Here is a 17,011-nt window from a genome sequence, read left to right on the forward strand (position 1 = left end):
AAATATATGCCTGTTACGTTTGGAAAATGGTAAGAGTTGTTTTTATTTTTAGGGATATTAATATATATTTTAAAAATCATATTTAATAATGTTTGGAACCACGCTGATTACTAGTTGAGGCTAATATTTAATTAAAAGCCCACTTATGCTCATTTTTGTCACAGGAGGTATGTTGCGCTGCCTGGTTTCAACCTGAACAAGGGGGTCCTAGGTAGGTGGTGCTATAGTTTTGAATCAGGTAAGAATGGTTTTTATAATTTGTTTTTGTTTTAAATGGGCACAGTTATTTAATAAGCTTCTGACTCAGAGAACGTGTGACGATAGCTAAATAAAGAACGATGCCCTCTGATTTCACTAGTAGTATTTCTAAGTGGCTTCAGCGATGTGTAATACTGTAACAGTTCATAGACAGAATGCCCCAATATTGCAAAACCCTCCTCGCTTGTGCTTTTAAACGTGGCTCCGCCACAATGTGACAGTGATGAGCACTGCCATGTGATTGATTGAAATGAAATATAAACACGAACAATGCTTCCGAGTGTATTGTAATTCCCATAGTAACAATGCACGGGTGTATTTCGGCACTGGCTCCAGTGAAAGGCTTCTGTTCACACCCAGGCGCAGCCTCCAGTCTTCGGCTGCTAATGGAGAAGTATCGTGTCTTGGAGGTGATCGGCGAGGGTTCTTTTGGACGGGTCTACAAGGGGCGCAGGAAATTCAGTGGCCAGGTAAGATGCTTTTAATTAGATTGAACGGATGTCCTGAGCAGCTGTGACAACACAGGGAAAGTGATTAGACTAAGCCACGGATCAGGCTGCAGTTGTAAGTGCTATCCGTTCTTGAATTTATTGTGAACAGCCTTTCTCGCTTCATTCAAATCGTGACCCTTCTGCTGGTTCAGCCCCATACACTCTGCCTATGTAGAGACAGAGAGAGAGTAGATGTGGCGTGCAGAGCTGATATATCACATTGTCACATGATTTGAAAGGAAAGAGGAAGGCAGTCAATAAGGCAGTAGAAAAATCTCAACAAATAGTTCGAATGGCACTTGAAGATATGTATTCTTTAAAAACCCAGCACGTTTTACAGAGTGCCACTGGTGGTCAATTGCTGTACATGTGACCGGTTTATGCTGCTGTATCTGTGTGCATATCCCAGGTGTAACCTTCTTATTTCCAGGTGGTGGCGCTGAAGTTTATTCCTAAAATGGGGCGGTCGGAGAAGGAGCTCCGGAGTTTGAAAAGAGAGATTGAAATAATGAGAGGACTCATGCACCCTAACATTGTACTGCTACTGGACAGCTTTGAGACTGAACAAGAGGTAAGAAAAGTGGCCTGCCAACACCTTGTAGACTCCCACACACAAAGGCGTATAATAGCAATGTCCTTACCTATTTTTTTTTTTTTTTTTTAAACTGGAACCGAGGTAGCCTTACTTGCCTTAGACCTGAGGTCATGCGTGCTTGTTTGTGGTTTTGACGGTCTCTGTTGCAGGTTGTCGTGGTAACGGAGTATGCTGAAGGAGAGCTTTTCCAGATCCTGGAGGATGATGGGAGTTTACCAGAAAGCCAGGTGAGAGATCGGCTGGTGGGTAAGGGGGGGGTTACTTTTTGATAAAAATCTATGTTACAACTGAAATCTCCCCATAGTGCTAGCATGGCCACTTTATTAGGCTGCTGTTACAGCCTTGACCCAATGTTGCATAGACTCTACAAGGCACAAGTTACATGCAAACTTGGTTCCTGCACTGTTCAGCTCAGATGCTGTGAGGATGTTGTGGACAGCCATGGCCAAACGTTTGCATCACCCTATGGAATTAACTCATTTAACTTCATAAAGTAGAATGAAACCTGCTGAGTAATGTTAGGCTTAGATATTGAATTACACAGCGCTTTGTAGTTTTCCATATACTTAACGAGAAACTGACAAAAATGGAAAAATGTGACATTTCAAAATCTAACATGAAATATTATTGTATTACTATAATGGCTTCCGGTAGACTTTTGCAATATCATTTTGTAGTTTCTTTGATTACATGATGTAAAAAAAAAAAAAAAAGAAGACAATCTATATATATATATATATGTGTGTGTGTGTGTGTGTGTGTGTGTGTGTATATATATATAGATATATATATATATACGTCAATACTAAATTTGTAGTTGAACACTTTTGGCCGTAGCTGTCTGTAAGGCTTTGGCTTGTGATTCCTGATGACATGTTTGTTCTTGTAAGCAAGAAGATGAATCAAATATTGTGTTTTGTGTATTTCAGGTGCGTGAGATTGCCTGTCAGCTGGTCTCAGCTCTGTATTACTTACACTCTCACAGGATCCTGCACCGGGACATGAAGCCACAGAATATCCTGCTGGGAAAGGGTGGAGTCGTCAAGCTTTGTGACTTTGGGTACGCACCCCTCCCTCCCTAAGTGACACAGACAAACAAACTGCTACCTCTGCTACCTGCATTCAGCAGAACTGTACCGCGTACACATTCCTTGAGTTGTACCAAGTTGACAAACATTTAGGCTGTCGATAATAAGTGCATTCTGGATATAAAGACATCTCGCATGTTGACTCTATGCACATCAAAGTGATCTGAATGTGTTCCTCTTTGCCTAAAGATATTTAATGTTTGAAAGAAAAGGCGAGACAACCAATATTGTCAATTATGAATATATACAATGGTTATTAGATTAGTAGATTTACAAAACAATACAAATACACAAAAAGGATCTGTGCAAATACACCAAATCAGATAAAATACATCCGTGGGGTTTTGTTCAGATACGATACTGTGAACAACGGTCTCTCATTCCATTCACTCCCTGTGCTTGTAAGTCAGTCTGGGAAATTATTTTACAAAGTTTGACCAAGCTGGTCACCCTGCTTTTCTTTCTAAGATCTGTCCAGAGCGCAGTCCTGAGTGGTGATTATCTCCTGTAATGGTCTCCCCAGATTTGCTCGTGCTATGAGTGTCTCCACTATGGTCCTTACCTCAATCAAAGGCACGCCTCTGTACATGGCCCCAGAACTCGTGGAAGAGAAACCCTATGACCACACAGCAGACCTGTGGTCTCTGGGCTGCATTCTGTATGAACTCCACACAGGGACCCCACCATTCTACACTAACTCCATTTTCCAGCTGGTCAAGCTGATTGTGAGAGATCCCGTGAAGTGGCCGGAGAACATGAGCCCACCCTGCACGGTAATGGAGTTTCAATACTGTGCTTAGACAATCTCATAGATTGTTAGATGCATGTACATTATAACTGTTGCCCATTTCTCTGTCATCAGAGTTTCTTGAAGGGCTTGTTGATGAAAGACCCCCAGAAAAGGCTGTCTTGGCCATGCTTGTTTGAACACCCCTTTGTCGCTGATGGAGTCTTCAGTGAGTTGTCTGTCTCGCATCTCTGATTATTAAATATTCTATCTTGTAAAAGGACATGGCTGTGGGACCCACAGAAAAGTACTATTAACATCTAAATAAAACCGAGCCTGTCTTGCTGCTTAGCGTTGTTGGATCTCATTCCAAGGAGGACTGGCCTGGCCTGGCCCAGCTCACCCCTCTCCCACAAGCTCTCTCTCTCTGCAGTTGTTTCAGATGACAAGACGGACAGTCCTCTCACAATGCAGCTCAGCTCCGACCTCCAGGCTCTGAAGCTGCGTCAGGCGAGGGAGAAAGCGTCCCCTCACACTGGAGAGGGGAGGATAGTGCGCAAGGCCAGAGAACACATGGAGCAAGCAAAGAAACAGAGACAGGTGAGGGGCCGGTGAAGGGGAGCATCACAGGTAAAGCTGCTGGTCAGCAGGCTGCAAGGGAAGCCTATATGTGGATATTCCCACTTGAGCATATGGCATTTAACAGAAACTATAAAAGGATTTGAGAACCTTTTTGACTCGCAGTTTTTCTCAATGTCTTCTTGGCATGGATTGGCAGGTATTAATACCAACACACTGGTACTGGCAAATCGAATATAAATGAAAATCATTCTCCAATTCTTTTTATCTCCAGGAAACCACTGCGGGTGTTGTTTCTGAGCAGGCACAGCCTGCACCCAATTGGGCAGCAGAACAAAAAGCAGCTCTCCCACAGGCCAATCGGTAAGGAGGGCTGAGCCATTGCCTGTCACTTAGTAACAGACTGCGTTTCTTATGGAGGTGTCCACCAGGTGTCACTGTCGTGCCGTGTGTAGTACATTTGATTGAATGCTGTCTGTTGTTTTTGCAGGGATGGCCAGATAAGCCGTGATTATGCACGGGAGTTCCCCTCAGTGGAGGTGGGGGGCAGGCAAGTCAAGAAAAACGAGGAGCTCAGAACCAGCCTGCAGACAGTACAACTGGAAAATGAGGCGAGTGCCAGAGAATAATTACAACAGGCTTGTCTCATTTTTCCTGTCCTAGAAAGCAACATGAAGTTGGCAACTGAATTGTCAATAATGCCTCAGTGGGACTTTCTCTTCAATGTGTGTTGCTCCTCTCTATTGCCTTCTGACCTAGGAAGGGGACAGTGATGAAGAGTGGCAGCGATTGGTCGAAGCAACAGAGCCAGGAAGTCCCGCCACCCTGCCCTCTGCCCCTGGCTTTGTGTCCCGACTGAAAGAGAGGCTGCAGGGAGCCAGAGTTCAGGTGCGAGTGTGTCTGTCTGTCTGTCCAGGTCTATTCATTTTTACATGCTCTTCTCTTTTGATGTTTGTGTTGTTTCGTGCCGGTATTATTATAAAACAGTTATGAAATGTTGAATTCCTTTGTATGCAAATGCTGGGTGTTAAGCGCTGTTAAATTTGAGAGATTTGTATATATATATAGTTTTTTATGTTAACCCTTTCTCTGCTGCTCAGTTGTTGGACGGGATGTTGGAGGGGGCGTGTCGACTCCGCCCACCACTGAGGGTTCTGGGTCACCTGCTGACCACAAACTCTGACCACAAGCTACTCGGCCACCTCACACAGGAAACCGATATACCCCGCTTCCTGCTGGAGCTGATCGGAAGCGTCCTGGAGAATCAGACAGTGGTGCAGGTGAGTGTCTCCATAGAGTCTGCCCAGCCTGACCAAACATTATTTTCATTCATCAAACCAAGAATCAACACGTAAACTGCCAGCATGTTCATTTGAATGTAAGCGTGGTATTGTCATTTTACGTAGAACAGCCACATTTTAACGATGATGGTACAGATCATGGGTCACTCTGTGCCCGGTCCATAAAGGTGTAAAAAAAAAAACTACAGTAGCATGCATTTAACATCCCTCTCCCTGCTTATCTCACAGCAGCCCTGGGCAGTGACAGTGCTGGGAGACCTGATGGCTGTACTTGGAGTGTACTGGAAGAATGACTTGAGCTGGGAGACGCAGGGAGAGAGGTAGGGGATTCTGCGACAAGAAAAAATGTAAACCTGTTTCAAGTTATCCTTAATAATTAGGGTTAGGATTGTAAATATTTTATGGCTGGTTTCACATACCCCAATTACCACTAAACTTTTACTACCTACATAAGGTAACATTAGGTAGTCCAAGATTAGCACTTAGTACAGCTGTTCATACACCAGGTTACTAACTGCAGCAGGCGTTATGACCCCTCCTGACACCGCTTAGATGTGCAGAGGGACATTGCTGCACAGGAATGACACACTGGCATAGTGACAGGTTAAACAGACCAGTCAAACAAGCCGAAATTAACTTAGAAAAAAAATTAAACAGTCTGCAGAAGCATGATTAGGGTCTTCTTGCATGAAAGATTTATTAATGAGATTCAATGAAAAGTCTTTTATAGCCATTGTTATTTCTCCTTTTGTTATTGAAAAGCCAATACATGGATTGTTGGCTGCACATTTCCTTTAGCTAGGAAGAAAACTGAGTGCGACCCACAATAAAGCGAAATCAACCTCTGTCTCTCTCTCCTTCTCAGATTGGAAGATGCTGGGAGGTTGTTTGCTGTGATTCTGCTTCACCCTGACCTCACACCTCTAACAGTGAGAATCTAGCACTTGCGCATAGCCGTTGCTATGCAAAACACGTACTAGATTAAGAGTATTAGAATGCATGTTAACTCTGGTTACCTTTGCAAATGAATATGCAACAACAAAAATGATTGAATGCTGTTGTATTAAGCGACAGAGTGTCTGCCTTTGGTTTCAGGTCTCGTAGCTGTGTGTTTTGTATTGTAGTGGGAAGTTTAACGCCCTCCCTCTCTCTCAGCCCATGGCAGGAACCTTGCTTGCTCAGCTGATCCTCCGTGGTGTCTCTGTTGAGTTGAGACCCGATGTGTTCCTGACAGTGATGGAGCAGGCCCTCGCCTCTGCAGCTGAAGTGTGCAAGTTAATTCATTATTATTATATTATTTCATCTGTCTCGTCACATTTGGCAGTGTGTGAAATGCAGATATCCCGTTTTATAAATGATAATGCATGCTTAGCAATTAAATGTGTGCTCATAATTATTTTTAACTATGAGCATGTGTTAAAATAAGCAGGTGAATTGCAGTGTTACGAATTCCATCACACTAAGTAGGTACAAAGCTTGATCTAATGAAATTGATTTTCTGAATGTTTAAATGAGGTTAAACATCCTTTATTTTCTGTACATCATACTTGTTATGTAAACAAAATACCTCATGAACGTTCATGGAGTGGGTTATTCAGACTTGCTCGTTTGTGGAATAACTACAGCACTCCATGGAAGTTCATGGGGTATAAATAGCTGTTAATGAAACCCCTCCCTCTCCCTCAGCTCTCTCTGTCTCCCCCTGCTGGCTGGGGCTTGTTCGATGGCTTGCTCACTGTGCTGTACCAGGTACTGTCTGAGGTTAGTATCTGACAGCATCTTATTGTTCATTATTCCAGTTGATTTAAATACTGTTGCTGTTTAGGTAATTGTAATCTGTCTATCAGTTTATTTAATGCGGTTCAGTAAACTCACTCCAGGGGTCACTGTGCTCACTCTCTCTCGATGCAGGGTGACGGCTCCACTGCCTCACAGTTCATGGACTCTACTCTCTGGCGCTTCTTGTGGCTGAGAGTGGGTGTTGCACTGGAGGAGGAGAAACCACACTGGGATTGTTTCTCACACAACGGTATGACTTTACTATTTTTCAAATTTTTGTGTAGCAATGCCAACTAAATCTGATTGCTTGAAATGTATATAGAGGGAATAAGTACCTTAAACAAAAGGTAAATATCCATGATCTGCTACTGGGGGAGCCAGGGAAGACGGAGTTGTGTAAACTCACTCCCTGTCACTACCTCTTTCCACAGGTCTTCAAGTCTTTCTCTCCCTCGCTCTGTATCTCTTCACCAGAGACCCTTACCGCTGTCTCCCCCTGCTGGCCAACCACAATGCAGACTGCGTGCTCACCCTCGCCCGCCTGCTCACAGCTGATTGGTTGGTCTGCTCTGTTACCGACACTTGTGTTTTTATATTTACAACCGTAACTATCCATAACTATAAAACACAGCAAGACGTGGCTAAGGCTACATTCTCTCTGCTTATTGATTCGTGCATGTTCTTGTAGAGCATTGTAAGCAAGGCGCAGACTTGTAATGAATAAGAAACCTCTGAATTGGTAATAACACGTGATATTGATGGGTTTAAGATCTTTGACTCTCAATGACTATGATGTCTGTTTTGAGCCGTGCTGTGCGCTCAGACAACCAGCCCCAAGAATGCTTTACTAACCATTCTCCACTTTGAGACCTGATTGCAGAGGAAGAGCGGGGCATTCAGTGGAACAACGTTCATGCCATTCAGAGACCGTTTTAGAACACAAACTAAGTTTCTTTGTAGTTTTATTGAGGATCTTATAACACAGTGTTTCAGTATCAAGTTTTTGATGCAATCCCATGCCTGTAAGAGTGCTATAGAGTGCTTCTAACTCCGTAGGCGCTGTGTCACAACACAATACAAAATGCACAGGTGTGTATTTGTAATAGTGATAACAAAATGATTCCCAGCAGCATCCATTCTGACTGCTGGGTCTGCCTGTATTTGCCCCCAGTTTCCTGCTGAAAGATGGTGCCTGCAGCTCATCAACCGTCCGCTCTTCCAGTGACTCCTCTTCCTCTAGCCTATCAGTGATGACCTGTCACCTGCTGTGTTTCCCATTCGCTCTTGACATCCCTGAAGACACTGTAGATGAAATCCTCCAATCATATCACAGCTGTGACATAGTACCACGCCTACTGCAGGTTAGTATCCTAGAAATCAGGCAGCTTCAGTGAGTTGAAACTCAGCTAAAGACTGTGGAAGTCAGAGCCTAGTGTGTATAGCAAACCACCACACAGTTCAGCACAATTGTAAGAGCTTGAGAGAGGTCCAGACTGAACGTCAGACACAGGTAAGTTCCTGCAGTGCCTGTTAATTCCATGCCACCTGTTGCCATATTTTTACAAGAATGATTCAGGGCTTTTTAGTTTTGGGAATCTTAAAGCATACACAGAAAAGTTATAATGGACTTGAAAGCATGTTTTTTTTTAGGCTAAGGATGGGTAACAAAATGTTTATTTAAAGTCAATAAGATGCTTTTGGAAACGTCATAGCTAGTATAAATTGCTCTGATTTTAAAAACGTTCAGCTTTTAGTTTCTAGTCAAGTAGACAGTACATGACTTGGTAGTGTTACATTTACCATACTGTGTTCTTAACATTGATGCCTGTGTGTCTTTCCCTCCTCAGCTCTGTCTGTTGCTTCCTCTCCCTCTCCTGGAGCTGCCCCTTGCCTTGCTCTGCCGTCTCCTTCTCAGCGACCCTCAATATTCCATACCTCGATTCATAGCGGCAGCTGAGTCCTGCAGCTTCTTCTCCCTAACGACAGCATCGGAAGAAGCCAAAATCCACAAACACGATAACAATGAGGGGAGTCGGAAAAAAAACAGCAAGTTGACCAACACTGATAACAGTCGCAGTTTGAGCAAATCAGAAAATAGGACAGCCAGCTCCCTCCTGACCTCTTTCCTCCAATCGGAATCCTTGTTCAGCACTGCAGTTGAATTGATCTCCCTCCTCTCACATGCAGCCCGCTGTTCCGTCAATCCTCAATTCCCCCTCTGTTTTGACCCAGCCCTTGTCAGAAAAGTGCTAAATCACCCAGACGACAGAATTCGGGCTGCCACCTGTGGCCTTCTGGGAAATGTCCGCCCGCCTAATTATGATAAGCCATCCTTGCTGCTTTTCCAGGATTTGATTGGCAAGCTCAGGGATCAGTCAATGCAGGTTAGGAGGGCTGCTTGCAGAGCAGTAGGGAACTGGGCAGGGCCAACTGGGGTGCCTAGGGGAGTGGCTAAAGAAGAAAGGGCAAAGGAAAGGAGAGTTTCAAATACAAATAAGGAGAATGAGAAAGCTGGGTCAAGAGGTGCTAGAACTAGGGGGACAATACAAGGAGGGGAGGCTAAAAGAAAAGGAGGCAGAGATGTGACTCCAAAAATGGAAGAAGGTGTGGGTAAAAAAAACAAAGGGGCAGGCTTTCAGAAAATAGGAGTTTTGCCTTCTAAGATGAAAGAGGCTGGGTTACCAAGCAAAGAGGATGGAAAGGGGGTGGGACAGGCTCAGAACTGGGAGGAGCTTACTCAGGGGGCAGTACCAGTACTGCTGCCTCTTCTGACCGATTCTGACCCTGTGATTCGCCAACGTTGCTGCTCTGCTCTGGGGAATGTGGGCATGTCCGGGGGAGGCGGGGCTTCTCTGCTGCAGTGTGACGGGCCACGCCTCCTGTTGGAGAGAGCCTGCACAGACTCCCAGCGTTCCGTGCGGCAGGCAGCCATCAGCGCCCTTCGAGCGCTCAGCCAACAAGAGGACCTTCGACAGGTAAGGATAGATACAGGCATTACACTCGCATTTCACTGGATCTCTTTAATCCCTTCAGTTGTTAAGACTGTTGCTGCTTGTGAAATGTAGGCTGCATTTTATGTTTGGAATCTCTGAATGCTGCAATGGTTGTTGGTCTGCTGAAGGTCTGAGTACACAATGCAGTACTGAAGCAACTTTTACCTATTTTGTCTAACGAGTAAAAAAAAAAAAGTGCTTTGTAAAACATAGCATGGAAACTGAACTGAAAATACTTGATGGCTTTATCAGTACCATCTTCATGTATGCCTGGATGATTCCAGATACTGTGTGTAATCTGACTCAATCCGTCACTCAGGTCCTGGTCTCTCTGGATGCCAGCGAGAAACTCCGCACAGTTTCCCAGCATGCCCCGCGGCAGCGCCACTGTCACTGGCTGATCAGCAAGCTCCGCCCCACAGCCAGCGCCTGAGTGCCAAGAGGTTTTGCAAACGAAAGAACAACCGGCATAACAACCGGCATAAACCAAACCATACTGTGTACTGCACCGTCATTACTGTAAAATCAATGTAAAAAGTTAATGGAACAATTTCACTTTTAGCTTCATTTTATTTGACATACGGGGTAGTCACATGGCCATTTTGAACTGCTGCATTAGAAAATGCAGTAGCAGTGAAAGTTGAAATTTGGCAGGTTGTTCTGCCACGGGTCATATAGAGAACGATACCTGCTTGGTATGGGCATCACTGTTGAGAAAATGAATTAAACACCAGAATGCAGCATCTCCCTGGGACCCCCGAAACTCCTTCACAGGGGAGGTTCCTCCCTGCCTCATTGCAGCAGCAGCAGCAGCACAACAGAGTGACTACAGCTACCCTGTCTGTACCGGTACATTTGACATGAAGGTCTTTGTCTGTTTTATTGAGATTATTTTGTAAGTCAGTCTGAAAATAAAAATCGTCAGTTTGATGTAAACAAAGTTTATTTTTAATTTAAGACTACTCAGAAATTGCTTTAAAAAGTTCAATATTTCCATAAAACATTCCTGAAATGGTTCAGACCAGAATTAAGTGCCAGTTCAGACTGAAGCGATTTCATTTCTTGCTTCTCTGTTCCTGTCATTTCAGTAATATTTTCTTAGTTCCCAGGTATGTGTGTTTGTTTTGAATACTGGAATCAGGTGTGGTGTTCTAGGCAGGGGGTGACATCTACACAGGATAAGAGGTACTGGAATTTTGGGAAATACTGCACTGTGATTGGCTGATTTCTGATATGTGATTTATAATTCCAGTATATGTTGTACACGTTCATCATTTTCTGCACACATTCCACATTTAAAAACATCAGACACGTAGCTCTTTAGTTGTCGTTGGCCAGTAAATGTATCACCTGGTTAGGTAAGTCAGCAAACGCTAACCACTGTATATTTGCACTGTAAATTTTGCAGTTTTCCCATGATTATGCTATGCATTTACCATAGTTTGCCATGTTATATATCGATATGCATTTTCTTTACCATATCTTTACAATGCTTTATTGCACTTTGCCTTCACTGTGGATTCAACAGTTTAGTGTATGCTGCTTATCTAAGTGCATTTCCCCCACAGTTCTCAGTTTTACAGCAGAATTAGTGAACTACAAGACCAATGGATGTCTCTTCTGCCACCAGTGTGAATCCGCTGGTGCTGTATCAGGTTTTCCAACAAGCCAAACTTCTTCCCACATTCAATACACAGATACTGAGTCTCTCCACTGCGAGTTTGTTTCCTCGTCATACTGGGCTCCTTGGGGAGCTGCATGTGAACCTTGAGGTGCTCTTTGAGGTTGTCAAACCTGCCAAAACTCTTCCCACATCCAGTGCAGGGGTACTCAATGTGCCCTGTGGGGATTCTCGTGTGGATTTTCCCACAGTCGGTGCAGCTGTGCTGGCTTGTTCTGGCGTGACCTCGCTGATGCGTTTTAAGGCTGGTAGAATACTTAAAGCTCTTGCCACACTCAGTACACTGAAAGGGGGTCTCGGTTGTGTGAACCCGCTGGTGTGTCTTCAGGTGGTCTGAACGAGTGAAGCTCTTCACACACTTGGTACAGTGATACAGTGGCGTCTTGGCAGTATGCTGGCGCCGGTGTCTTCGAAGCACGCCTCTCCCAGTGAAAACCTCCCCGCATATCGTACAAGGATACAGTCTCTTCACAGTCTGCTGGGATGGCTGTAGGTTTTCTGGTCCTGTTGTGTGTTGCAAAGAAAGGTCTTGGGAGATCTGGGGGAGCAGACAGTAGTTGTGTTCTTCTAAATCTACATTAGAACAGGAACGAGAGAGAGAAACAGACAAAATAATTAGACAATGTAAGCATTCAGGTCCTGTGCCAAGTCAATGTAGCTCATCTTCATGTTTAAACAAAACCGCAAAATTCAACCCCCTTACCTATCTGATGCTATCAGATATCACATTTGTTTTCCAATATTCGCTTTGCTAAGGTGATTTCACCCAGGTTCAGGAATGGCTCTTCAAGTCTAGTTACTTGCACACCTACACACAAAGCCGCCTGGCTGCAGAAAGCTGTTTCACTTTGCAAAGTCTGCTTACGTGTTGTGCTGCTGTTGGAGTGCACTGCTCTTTCTTCCCTCTGACTCCGAGGGACGTCCTCTTCCGATTCAGGACCGGACGAGCACGGAGACGGCAGCCGAGGGGTGTGAGGAATGGATCCCAGCTCACTCAGCTCCTCTTCAGCGTCAGACGGTAGATCAGAGATATCCTCTTTAATGAGCACCTGTCCCAGTTCAGTGATATCCTCGGCTCCACTGTCAGAATCCAGCTCTTCCTCTTTAACGTGGACAGTCCCATCCTCCGCAGTGTAGAGACAATCCAGCCCAGCGTCCTCGACTTTAATCTGGACTGAGCCCAGTTCAGTCCCATCCGCTGCCAGGTAGACTGGCTTCAGTTCTGGATCCTCTTTTGCAAAGTGGACCGGTACCAGTTCAGGGGCCTCCTCTTCGATTTGGGCAGATTGTAACTGGAGAACACCCCCTTCACTTGGGCTCTGTTCAAGGGCCATCTCCTCAGCTTGTGAATACGTCCGCACTGCAACCTGGGTAAAGGCTTTCTCTCCCATTTCTACCAGTGTCATTGACGCTTCTTCCTCCGAACCAGGGACAGCGTTCAGCTGTTCTGCACCTGTGTCAAAGAGAATGCAGTTCATTTTTACACGGTTGCCTGTCACAAATTATATTCATTGCACAAAATAAATGCCATTACTAAACATGCACTCCACAGCAAAAATATATAAGATATAAGACATAATAACACATTTGAAGTTACCTTTTTCTGTGCTTCCCCTTGCTGGTGTCCACCAGTCAGTCGCCTCACAATCCAGAACTCTAACCTGTAGGTCCTGGGCTGCGTTGCCTTGCCGGATTTCTTTGGGTTCTGTGTAAATTACATACTCTGAGTCCACGGTTGACTTAACTGCTTTCCTGGCGCAGCAGTCTGGTTTTGCAATTGGCAGAGCAGCACTGCAATCGTTCTGGCATACATGGTCTGCCGGTTTGCCATTGAATAACGCACACTTTGCCGTACTGGCTCCACTCTCTGACAGACAGGGTACCCCGCTGGCTCTGCCTGGACACGCCGGTTTGTTGCAGTTGGTATTTGTGCGCAGCTGTTTGCCTGCAGTTTTCAGGTATCCCCGCACAGCTTGCAACTCGCTTTCTGATATTTCCAGTCTCAGCTTGAGCGTTTCGTTTTCTTTCTCCTTTTCAGCGATCTCGAGTTGGAAATCGGCAAACTTGCGGTCAACGAGCTCCTTCATTTGGCGCAGTACGGTGTCTACGGCCGCTTGCACTGCGTGCTCGATGGTCGAGCCAAGTTCGTTTTTAAAGAAGGAGACGGAGATGCTGAGGTCTTTCATTTCTGCAGGCTGGTCTGCGAAAAGGTTTCTTTAAATCGGTCTTTTCGTGCTGGCAGACTGGCTCGAATAACTCGTGGAGGCCCGCTTTCGGCACATAATTGATATTTGACACCAGCGAGTATCGCACTTAAATTAAAGCAGAGACTTTTCTCAGGAGCTGCTCACAACCACACCAACTGAAGTAAACTGATCAGAACTGCTGCAAACAGCGACCACATGCCGTGCTTTTCATAGAGCGATGAGCGCAGATAACGCCGTCACTTCTGTTATTGTTGTTACACGTGAAGAGTCAAGCTGCGGTGTTTGCTGATTAGCGCCCCCTGTCGAATACCACCAAGTGCAGTCTGCTATAGAACCACATGTTTAAACAGATATTGGTCAGGGATTGGGTAACCATACCACACATCGCTTTACCTGCCCCAGGTGCATTTCACAACAGGACTACACTTACCAGAACGCATTGGGGTGCGAGTTGAAAAGCCGGAGCTGTCCCAAACTGTCCTAATGTACATGGAGTCATAGTCAGGGATGGGGATAAGACTCCCATTGCATATTTCCATCCTGCAGAGTTCAGAATATATATTTTACCGAAGAAAAAAAAAAAAACACCTTATAGTAATTAAGATTTTATCCTGCTCAAAATTATTCCCAGAGTTGCACGCAATAAATATGTGCTTCTTTGATGTCATGTTTTGATAGAGGGTTCTAGGTCTTTGGCCCATCTCCAGTTCTGAATCCACTCGAGGGTGGTGACATTTGTAACTCATATCCGTGAAGAAAAATGTACATAAATATCTTCCAGATTCCTCATTATTAATGATATATAGAATCAGTCTTTATTAAGGGTCTATAAAATGGGAATGATGTCTACAAGCGATTGCCAAAACAAAATAAAAGCTATTTCACCTTTATTGGGACTGCCGTAGGGCGTGTGTACATGCGCACCAAATCCTAACTACTCCCATTCCAAACGTCATGTCCTAGAGGTTCGCTGCATTCTCTAAAGCATGCACCATTGAAAGCTGTGTCCTTGTTTCCTAATCAGCTGCTTATCTCAAACACTGAGGCATGGCCGTCACTAGCTATGAGGTCACCGAGGTCGTGCCCTCGATTGTTTCGTTTTTTTTGCATCATCGATGCTGATGCTCATGTAAATATTCTGTTGAAGTGCCAAAGACTCCTTCCTTTTCTCTGCTGGTTTGCCGTGTAACTAGATCTGCAGGTTGAATAGTAAATACCAAGCAGTCATATAAATACTGCCAGCTATAGCTTGAAAGCTAGGTTTGACCTGGGTAGAACATCAGCCCTGGTCACGGCCCTGCACTGAGGAGTCAGGAGACTCCTCAGTGCAGGAGACTTCTAATAGGTTAAAGATATATAAAGACTTAAAACATGTTGTTCCCTTTTAAAATGACAACAATAATTTAATATCAATAATACATATACGTTACACACTGCAGACACTTGTCATCAAAACTTTATTAAATGTTTAAATTGATAAGCAGCACATTGTCCAGCCTCATACACGATCAGAGCTATCACTACTTTAAAAACAAAGCTATCACAACATTTTACTTGACGTCTGACACATATGCATACACAAGTGCCTCAAAGGCTTACAAAACCGTCAACATTTACTTGCTAATGATTAAAGCTGCAGCTCCCCAGAATTGTAATCTTTAAATCATGATAGAATACAGAACAGAGTTTTGGATGTCAAGATTCTCTTTGGCATCCATTTGGAAGCAAGTTTGAACACAAGAAATAACTAGTCTTAAACTAATGCCTTTTTAAGTCCATATATTTTAACTGGGGATGAAGCACCAGGTTCACTGCTCTGGGAGCAGCAACAGCACCCCCTGGTGGCAGAAAAACCTTATAGTCAGCCTGCATTAACCAAACTATTTCAAATAGGGGACACTGCAACTTTAAACCTCATACAACTTCACAAGCGCTAGCAAGAACATTTTAAGAAACAGCTTGTGCGGTATATTGCTAAGATTTTAAAAAACGAACACGGTATTATAAAAAATAACAATTACACTTACTCAGGCATGAGCCCTATCTAAACCCGTTACAGTAGCGAGAAAAGGACTGATTGTAATTTGCTTATAAATTGGCTGGTAGGTATCTAGGCAGGCAGTATCTGAGACCGGGCAGCTGTCACAAGGACTCCTCCGGGAAGTAAGCTGTTCTGTTTCACCGTCCCCTCCTGTGTTAGTTTGGGCTGGCTCTCACGCACTGCTCCCTTGTTTGAGTCGCTGGCTGCGTGCTTTGTACACCTCGATGAGCAGGTCTTTCACATACTGGATCTCTCTCTCCACGGACTCAGCCTTGTCTTTCAGCTCCTGGTTCTTTCTTTCCAATCCCCGGAGCTCCTCCTCCTGACAGCCCAGCTCTTCCCTCTTGCGCAGACGGTACCTGTGGAGTAGAATACAGGCATCAAGAGAGAGGATAACACCTCCGGATCACGGCACTCACTGCCCCGGAATACGGTCTTGTCAGAGATCAGAAGCGAAGCGAGGACTGCTCAACGCTTGAGGTGATCAGATCAGAGAAGGCTGCGTTGGGCTTGCTGTCTAATTCTTGCGAGCGGTCAGATCCAAGTTTTGCTTTGTCAGTACCTGATCAGCTCATAACTATAAAACGCTCAAACCGTGCTAGACTCAGACACAGTACATTCAATGACAAAACATTCTGATATTTCAAACATCAATCACTGAATTTATCAAGCTCCTGTTCGTTTGTTTTTTCTTTTGTTAAAGGGTTGGCGTCTGGTCAGATCTCTGAAAAGCTATGCGAGGTCAGGTTTGGTCAGTAGTGCTCAGACTGCGGTCAGGGTAGATTTTAGAAAGCTCAGGATTTCTATAACGTGGACAGGCTTCTTCACAATGTGATTGGGTCACTTCTCAGAAAGTTACTGGTCCCTGCAGCTGGGATTGAGATTTGGCCCGACAGAGAGAGTAGCGCTGATAACCTGCACCCCTGGGTGCTGCTGGGGCTTTGATGACACTGTTTCTCACCTGTGAGCAGCGGTCTTGTTCTGCTCCTTCTTCTTCTGTTTGCGTTCAACTGTCTTTGCACCACCCTTGGGAGCAGGGCCCGCTGCGTCCTCTGGATCCAAGTGATCCGACTCTTCAGCCTCCCCTGCCACCCCGGCTGCTCTGAAGTTAGGGGACCCCACTCCCTCAGCAGCCGGGAGGCAGTCAGTATACCTGTGCTCTGCAAAACCAGCGTATGAGCAGCTGCGGGACTCGCCAGCCTCTAAGCTCTTAACACTCACAGGCTCTTCAGCCCCTTCCAGAAAGCTGTATGGCTCTCTGGGTTCTGCAA

At 44.9% G+C, this 17,011-nt stretch overlaps 2 protein-coding genes and 1 long non-coding RNA gene across 4 annotated transcripts; 1 reads left to right on the forward strand and 2 right to left on the reverse strand.

Annotated features, from left to right (window-relative positions):
• Positions 1 to 169: 169 nt before the first annotated feature.
• stk36 (serine/threonine kinase 36 (fused homolog, Drosophila)) lies at positions 170 to 10,703 on the forward strand. Of its 2 annotated transcripts, none has more exons than XM_041242291.1 (21): positions 170 to 238; positions 619 to 728; positions 1,180 to 1,320; positions 1,494 to 1,571; positions 2,274 to 2,404; positions 2,956 to 3,205; positions 3,295 to 3,388; positions 3,593 to 3,759; positions 4,013 to 4,101; positions 4,229 to 4,349; positions 4,498 to 4,626; positions 4,839 to 5,018; positions 5,271 to 5,359; positions 5,905 to 5,968; positions 6,195 to 6,305; positions 6,726 to 6,800; positions 6,951 to 7,068; positions 7,250 to 7,376; positions 7,990 to 8,179; positions 8,666 to 9,793; positions 10,131 to 10,703. In XM_041242291.1, exons 2-21 carry the CDS (start codon positions 645 to 647, stop codon positions 10,242 to 10,244), a joined length of 3,480 nt encoding a protein of 1,159 aa, XP_041098225.1. In that variant the 5' UTR covers positions 170 to 238; positions 619 to 644; the 3' UTR covers positions 10,245 to 10,703. The 2 variants fall into 2 exon arrangements, with proteins under 2 accessions (XP_041098225.1, XP_041098224.1); XM_041242290.1 differs by having other exon boundaries at positions 5,268 to 5,359; positions 10,131 to 10,701.
• A 494-nt stretch (positions 10,704 to 11,197) lies between these two features.
• LOC121309391 (zinc finger and SCAN domain-containing protein 21-like) lies at positions 11,198 to 14,170 on the reverse strand. Its single transcript, XM_041242292.1, has 3 exons — positions 13,090 to 14,170; positions 12,358 to 12,945; positions 11,198 to 12,065 (listed from the first exon to the last, which is right to left on the reverse strand). The coding sequence occupies exons 1-3, from the start codon at positions 13,676 to 13,678 to the stop codon at positions 11,389 to 11,391; spliced, it is 1,854 nt and encodes a 617-aa protein (XP_041098226.1). The 5' UTR covers positions 13,679 to 14,170; the 3' UTR covers positions 11,198 to 11,388.
• Positions 14,171 to 15,139: 969 nt separating this feature from the next.
• LOC121309392 lies at positions 15,140 to 17,005 on the reverse strand. Its single transcript, XR_005948635.1, has 2 exons — positions 16,702 to 17,005; positions 15,140 to 16,099 (listed from the first exon to the last, which is right to left on the reverse strand). It is a non-coding gene; the product is annotated as an uncharacterized LOC121309392 (long non-coding RNA).
• Positions 17,006 to 17,011: the final 6 nt, after the last annotated feature.

Source organism: Polyodon spathula, unplaced genomic scaffold, assembly GCF_017654505.1.
Source record: "Polyodon spathula isolate WHYD16114869_AA unplaced genomic scaffold, ASM1765450v1 scaffolds_1259, whole genome shotgun sequence".
In the NCBI taxonomy this organism is placed as follows: Eukaryota; Metazoa; Chordata; class Actinopteri; order Acipenseriformes; family Polyodontidae; genus Polyodon; species Polyodon spathula.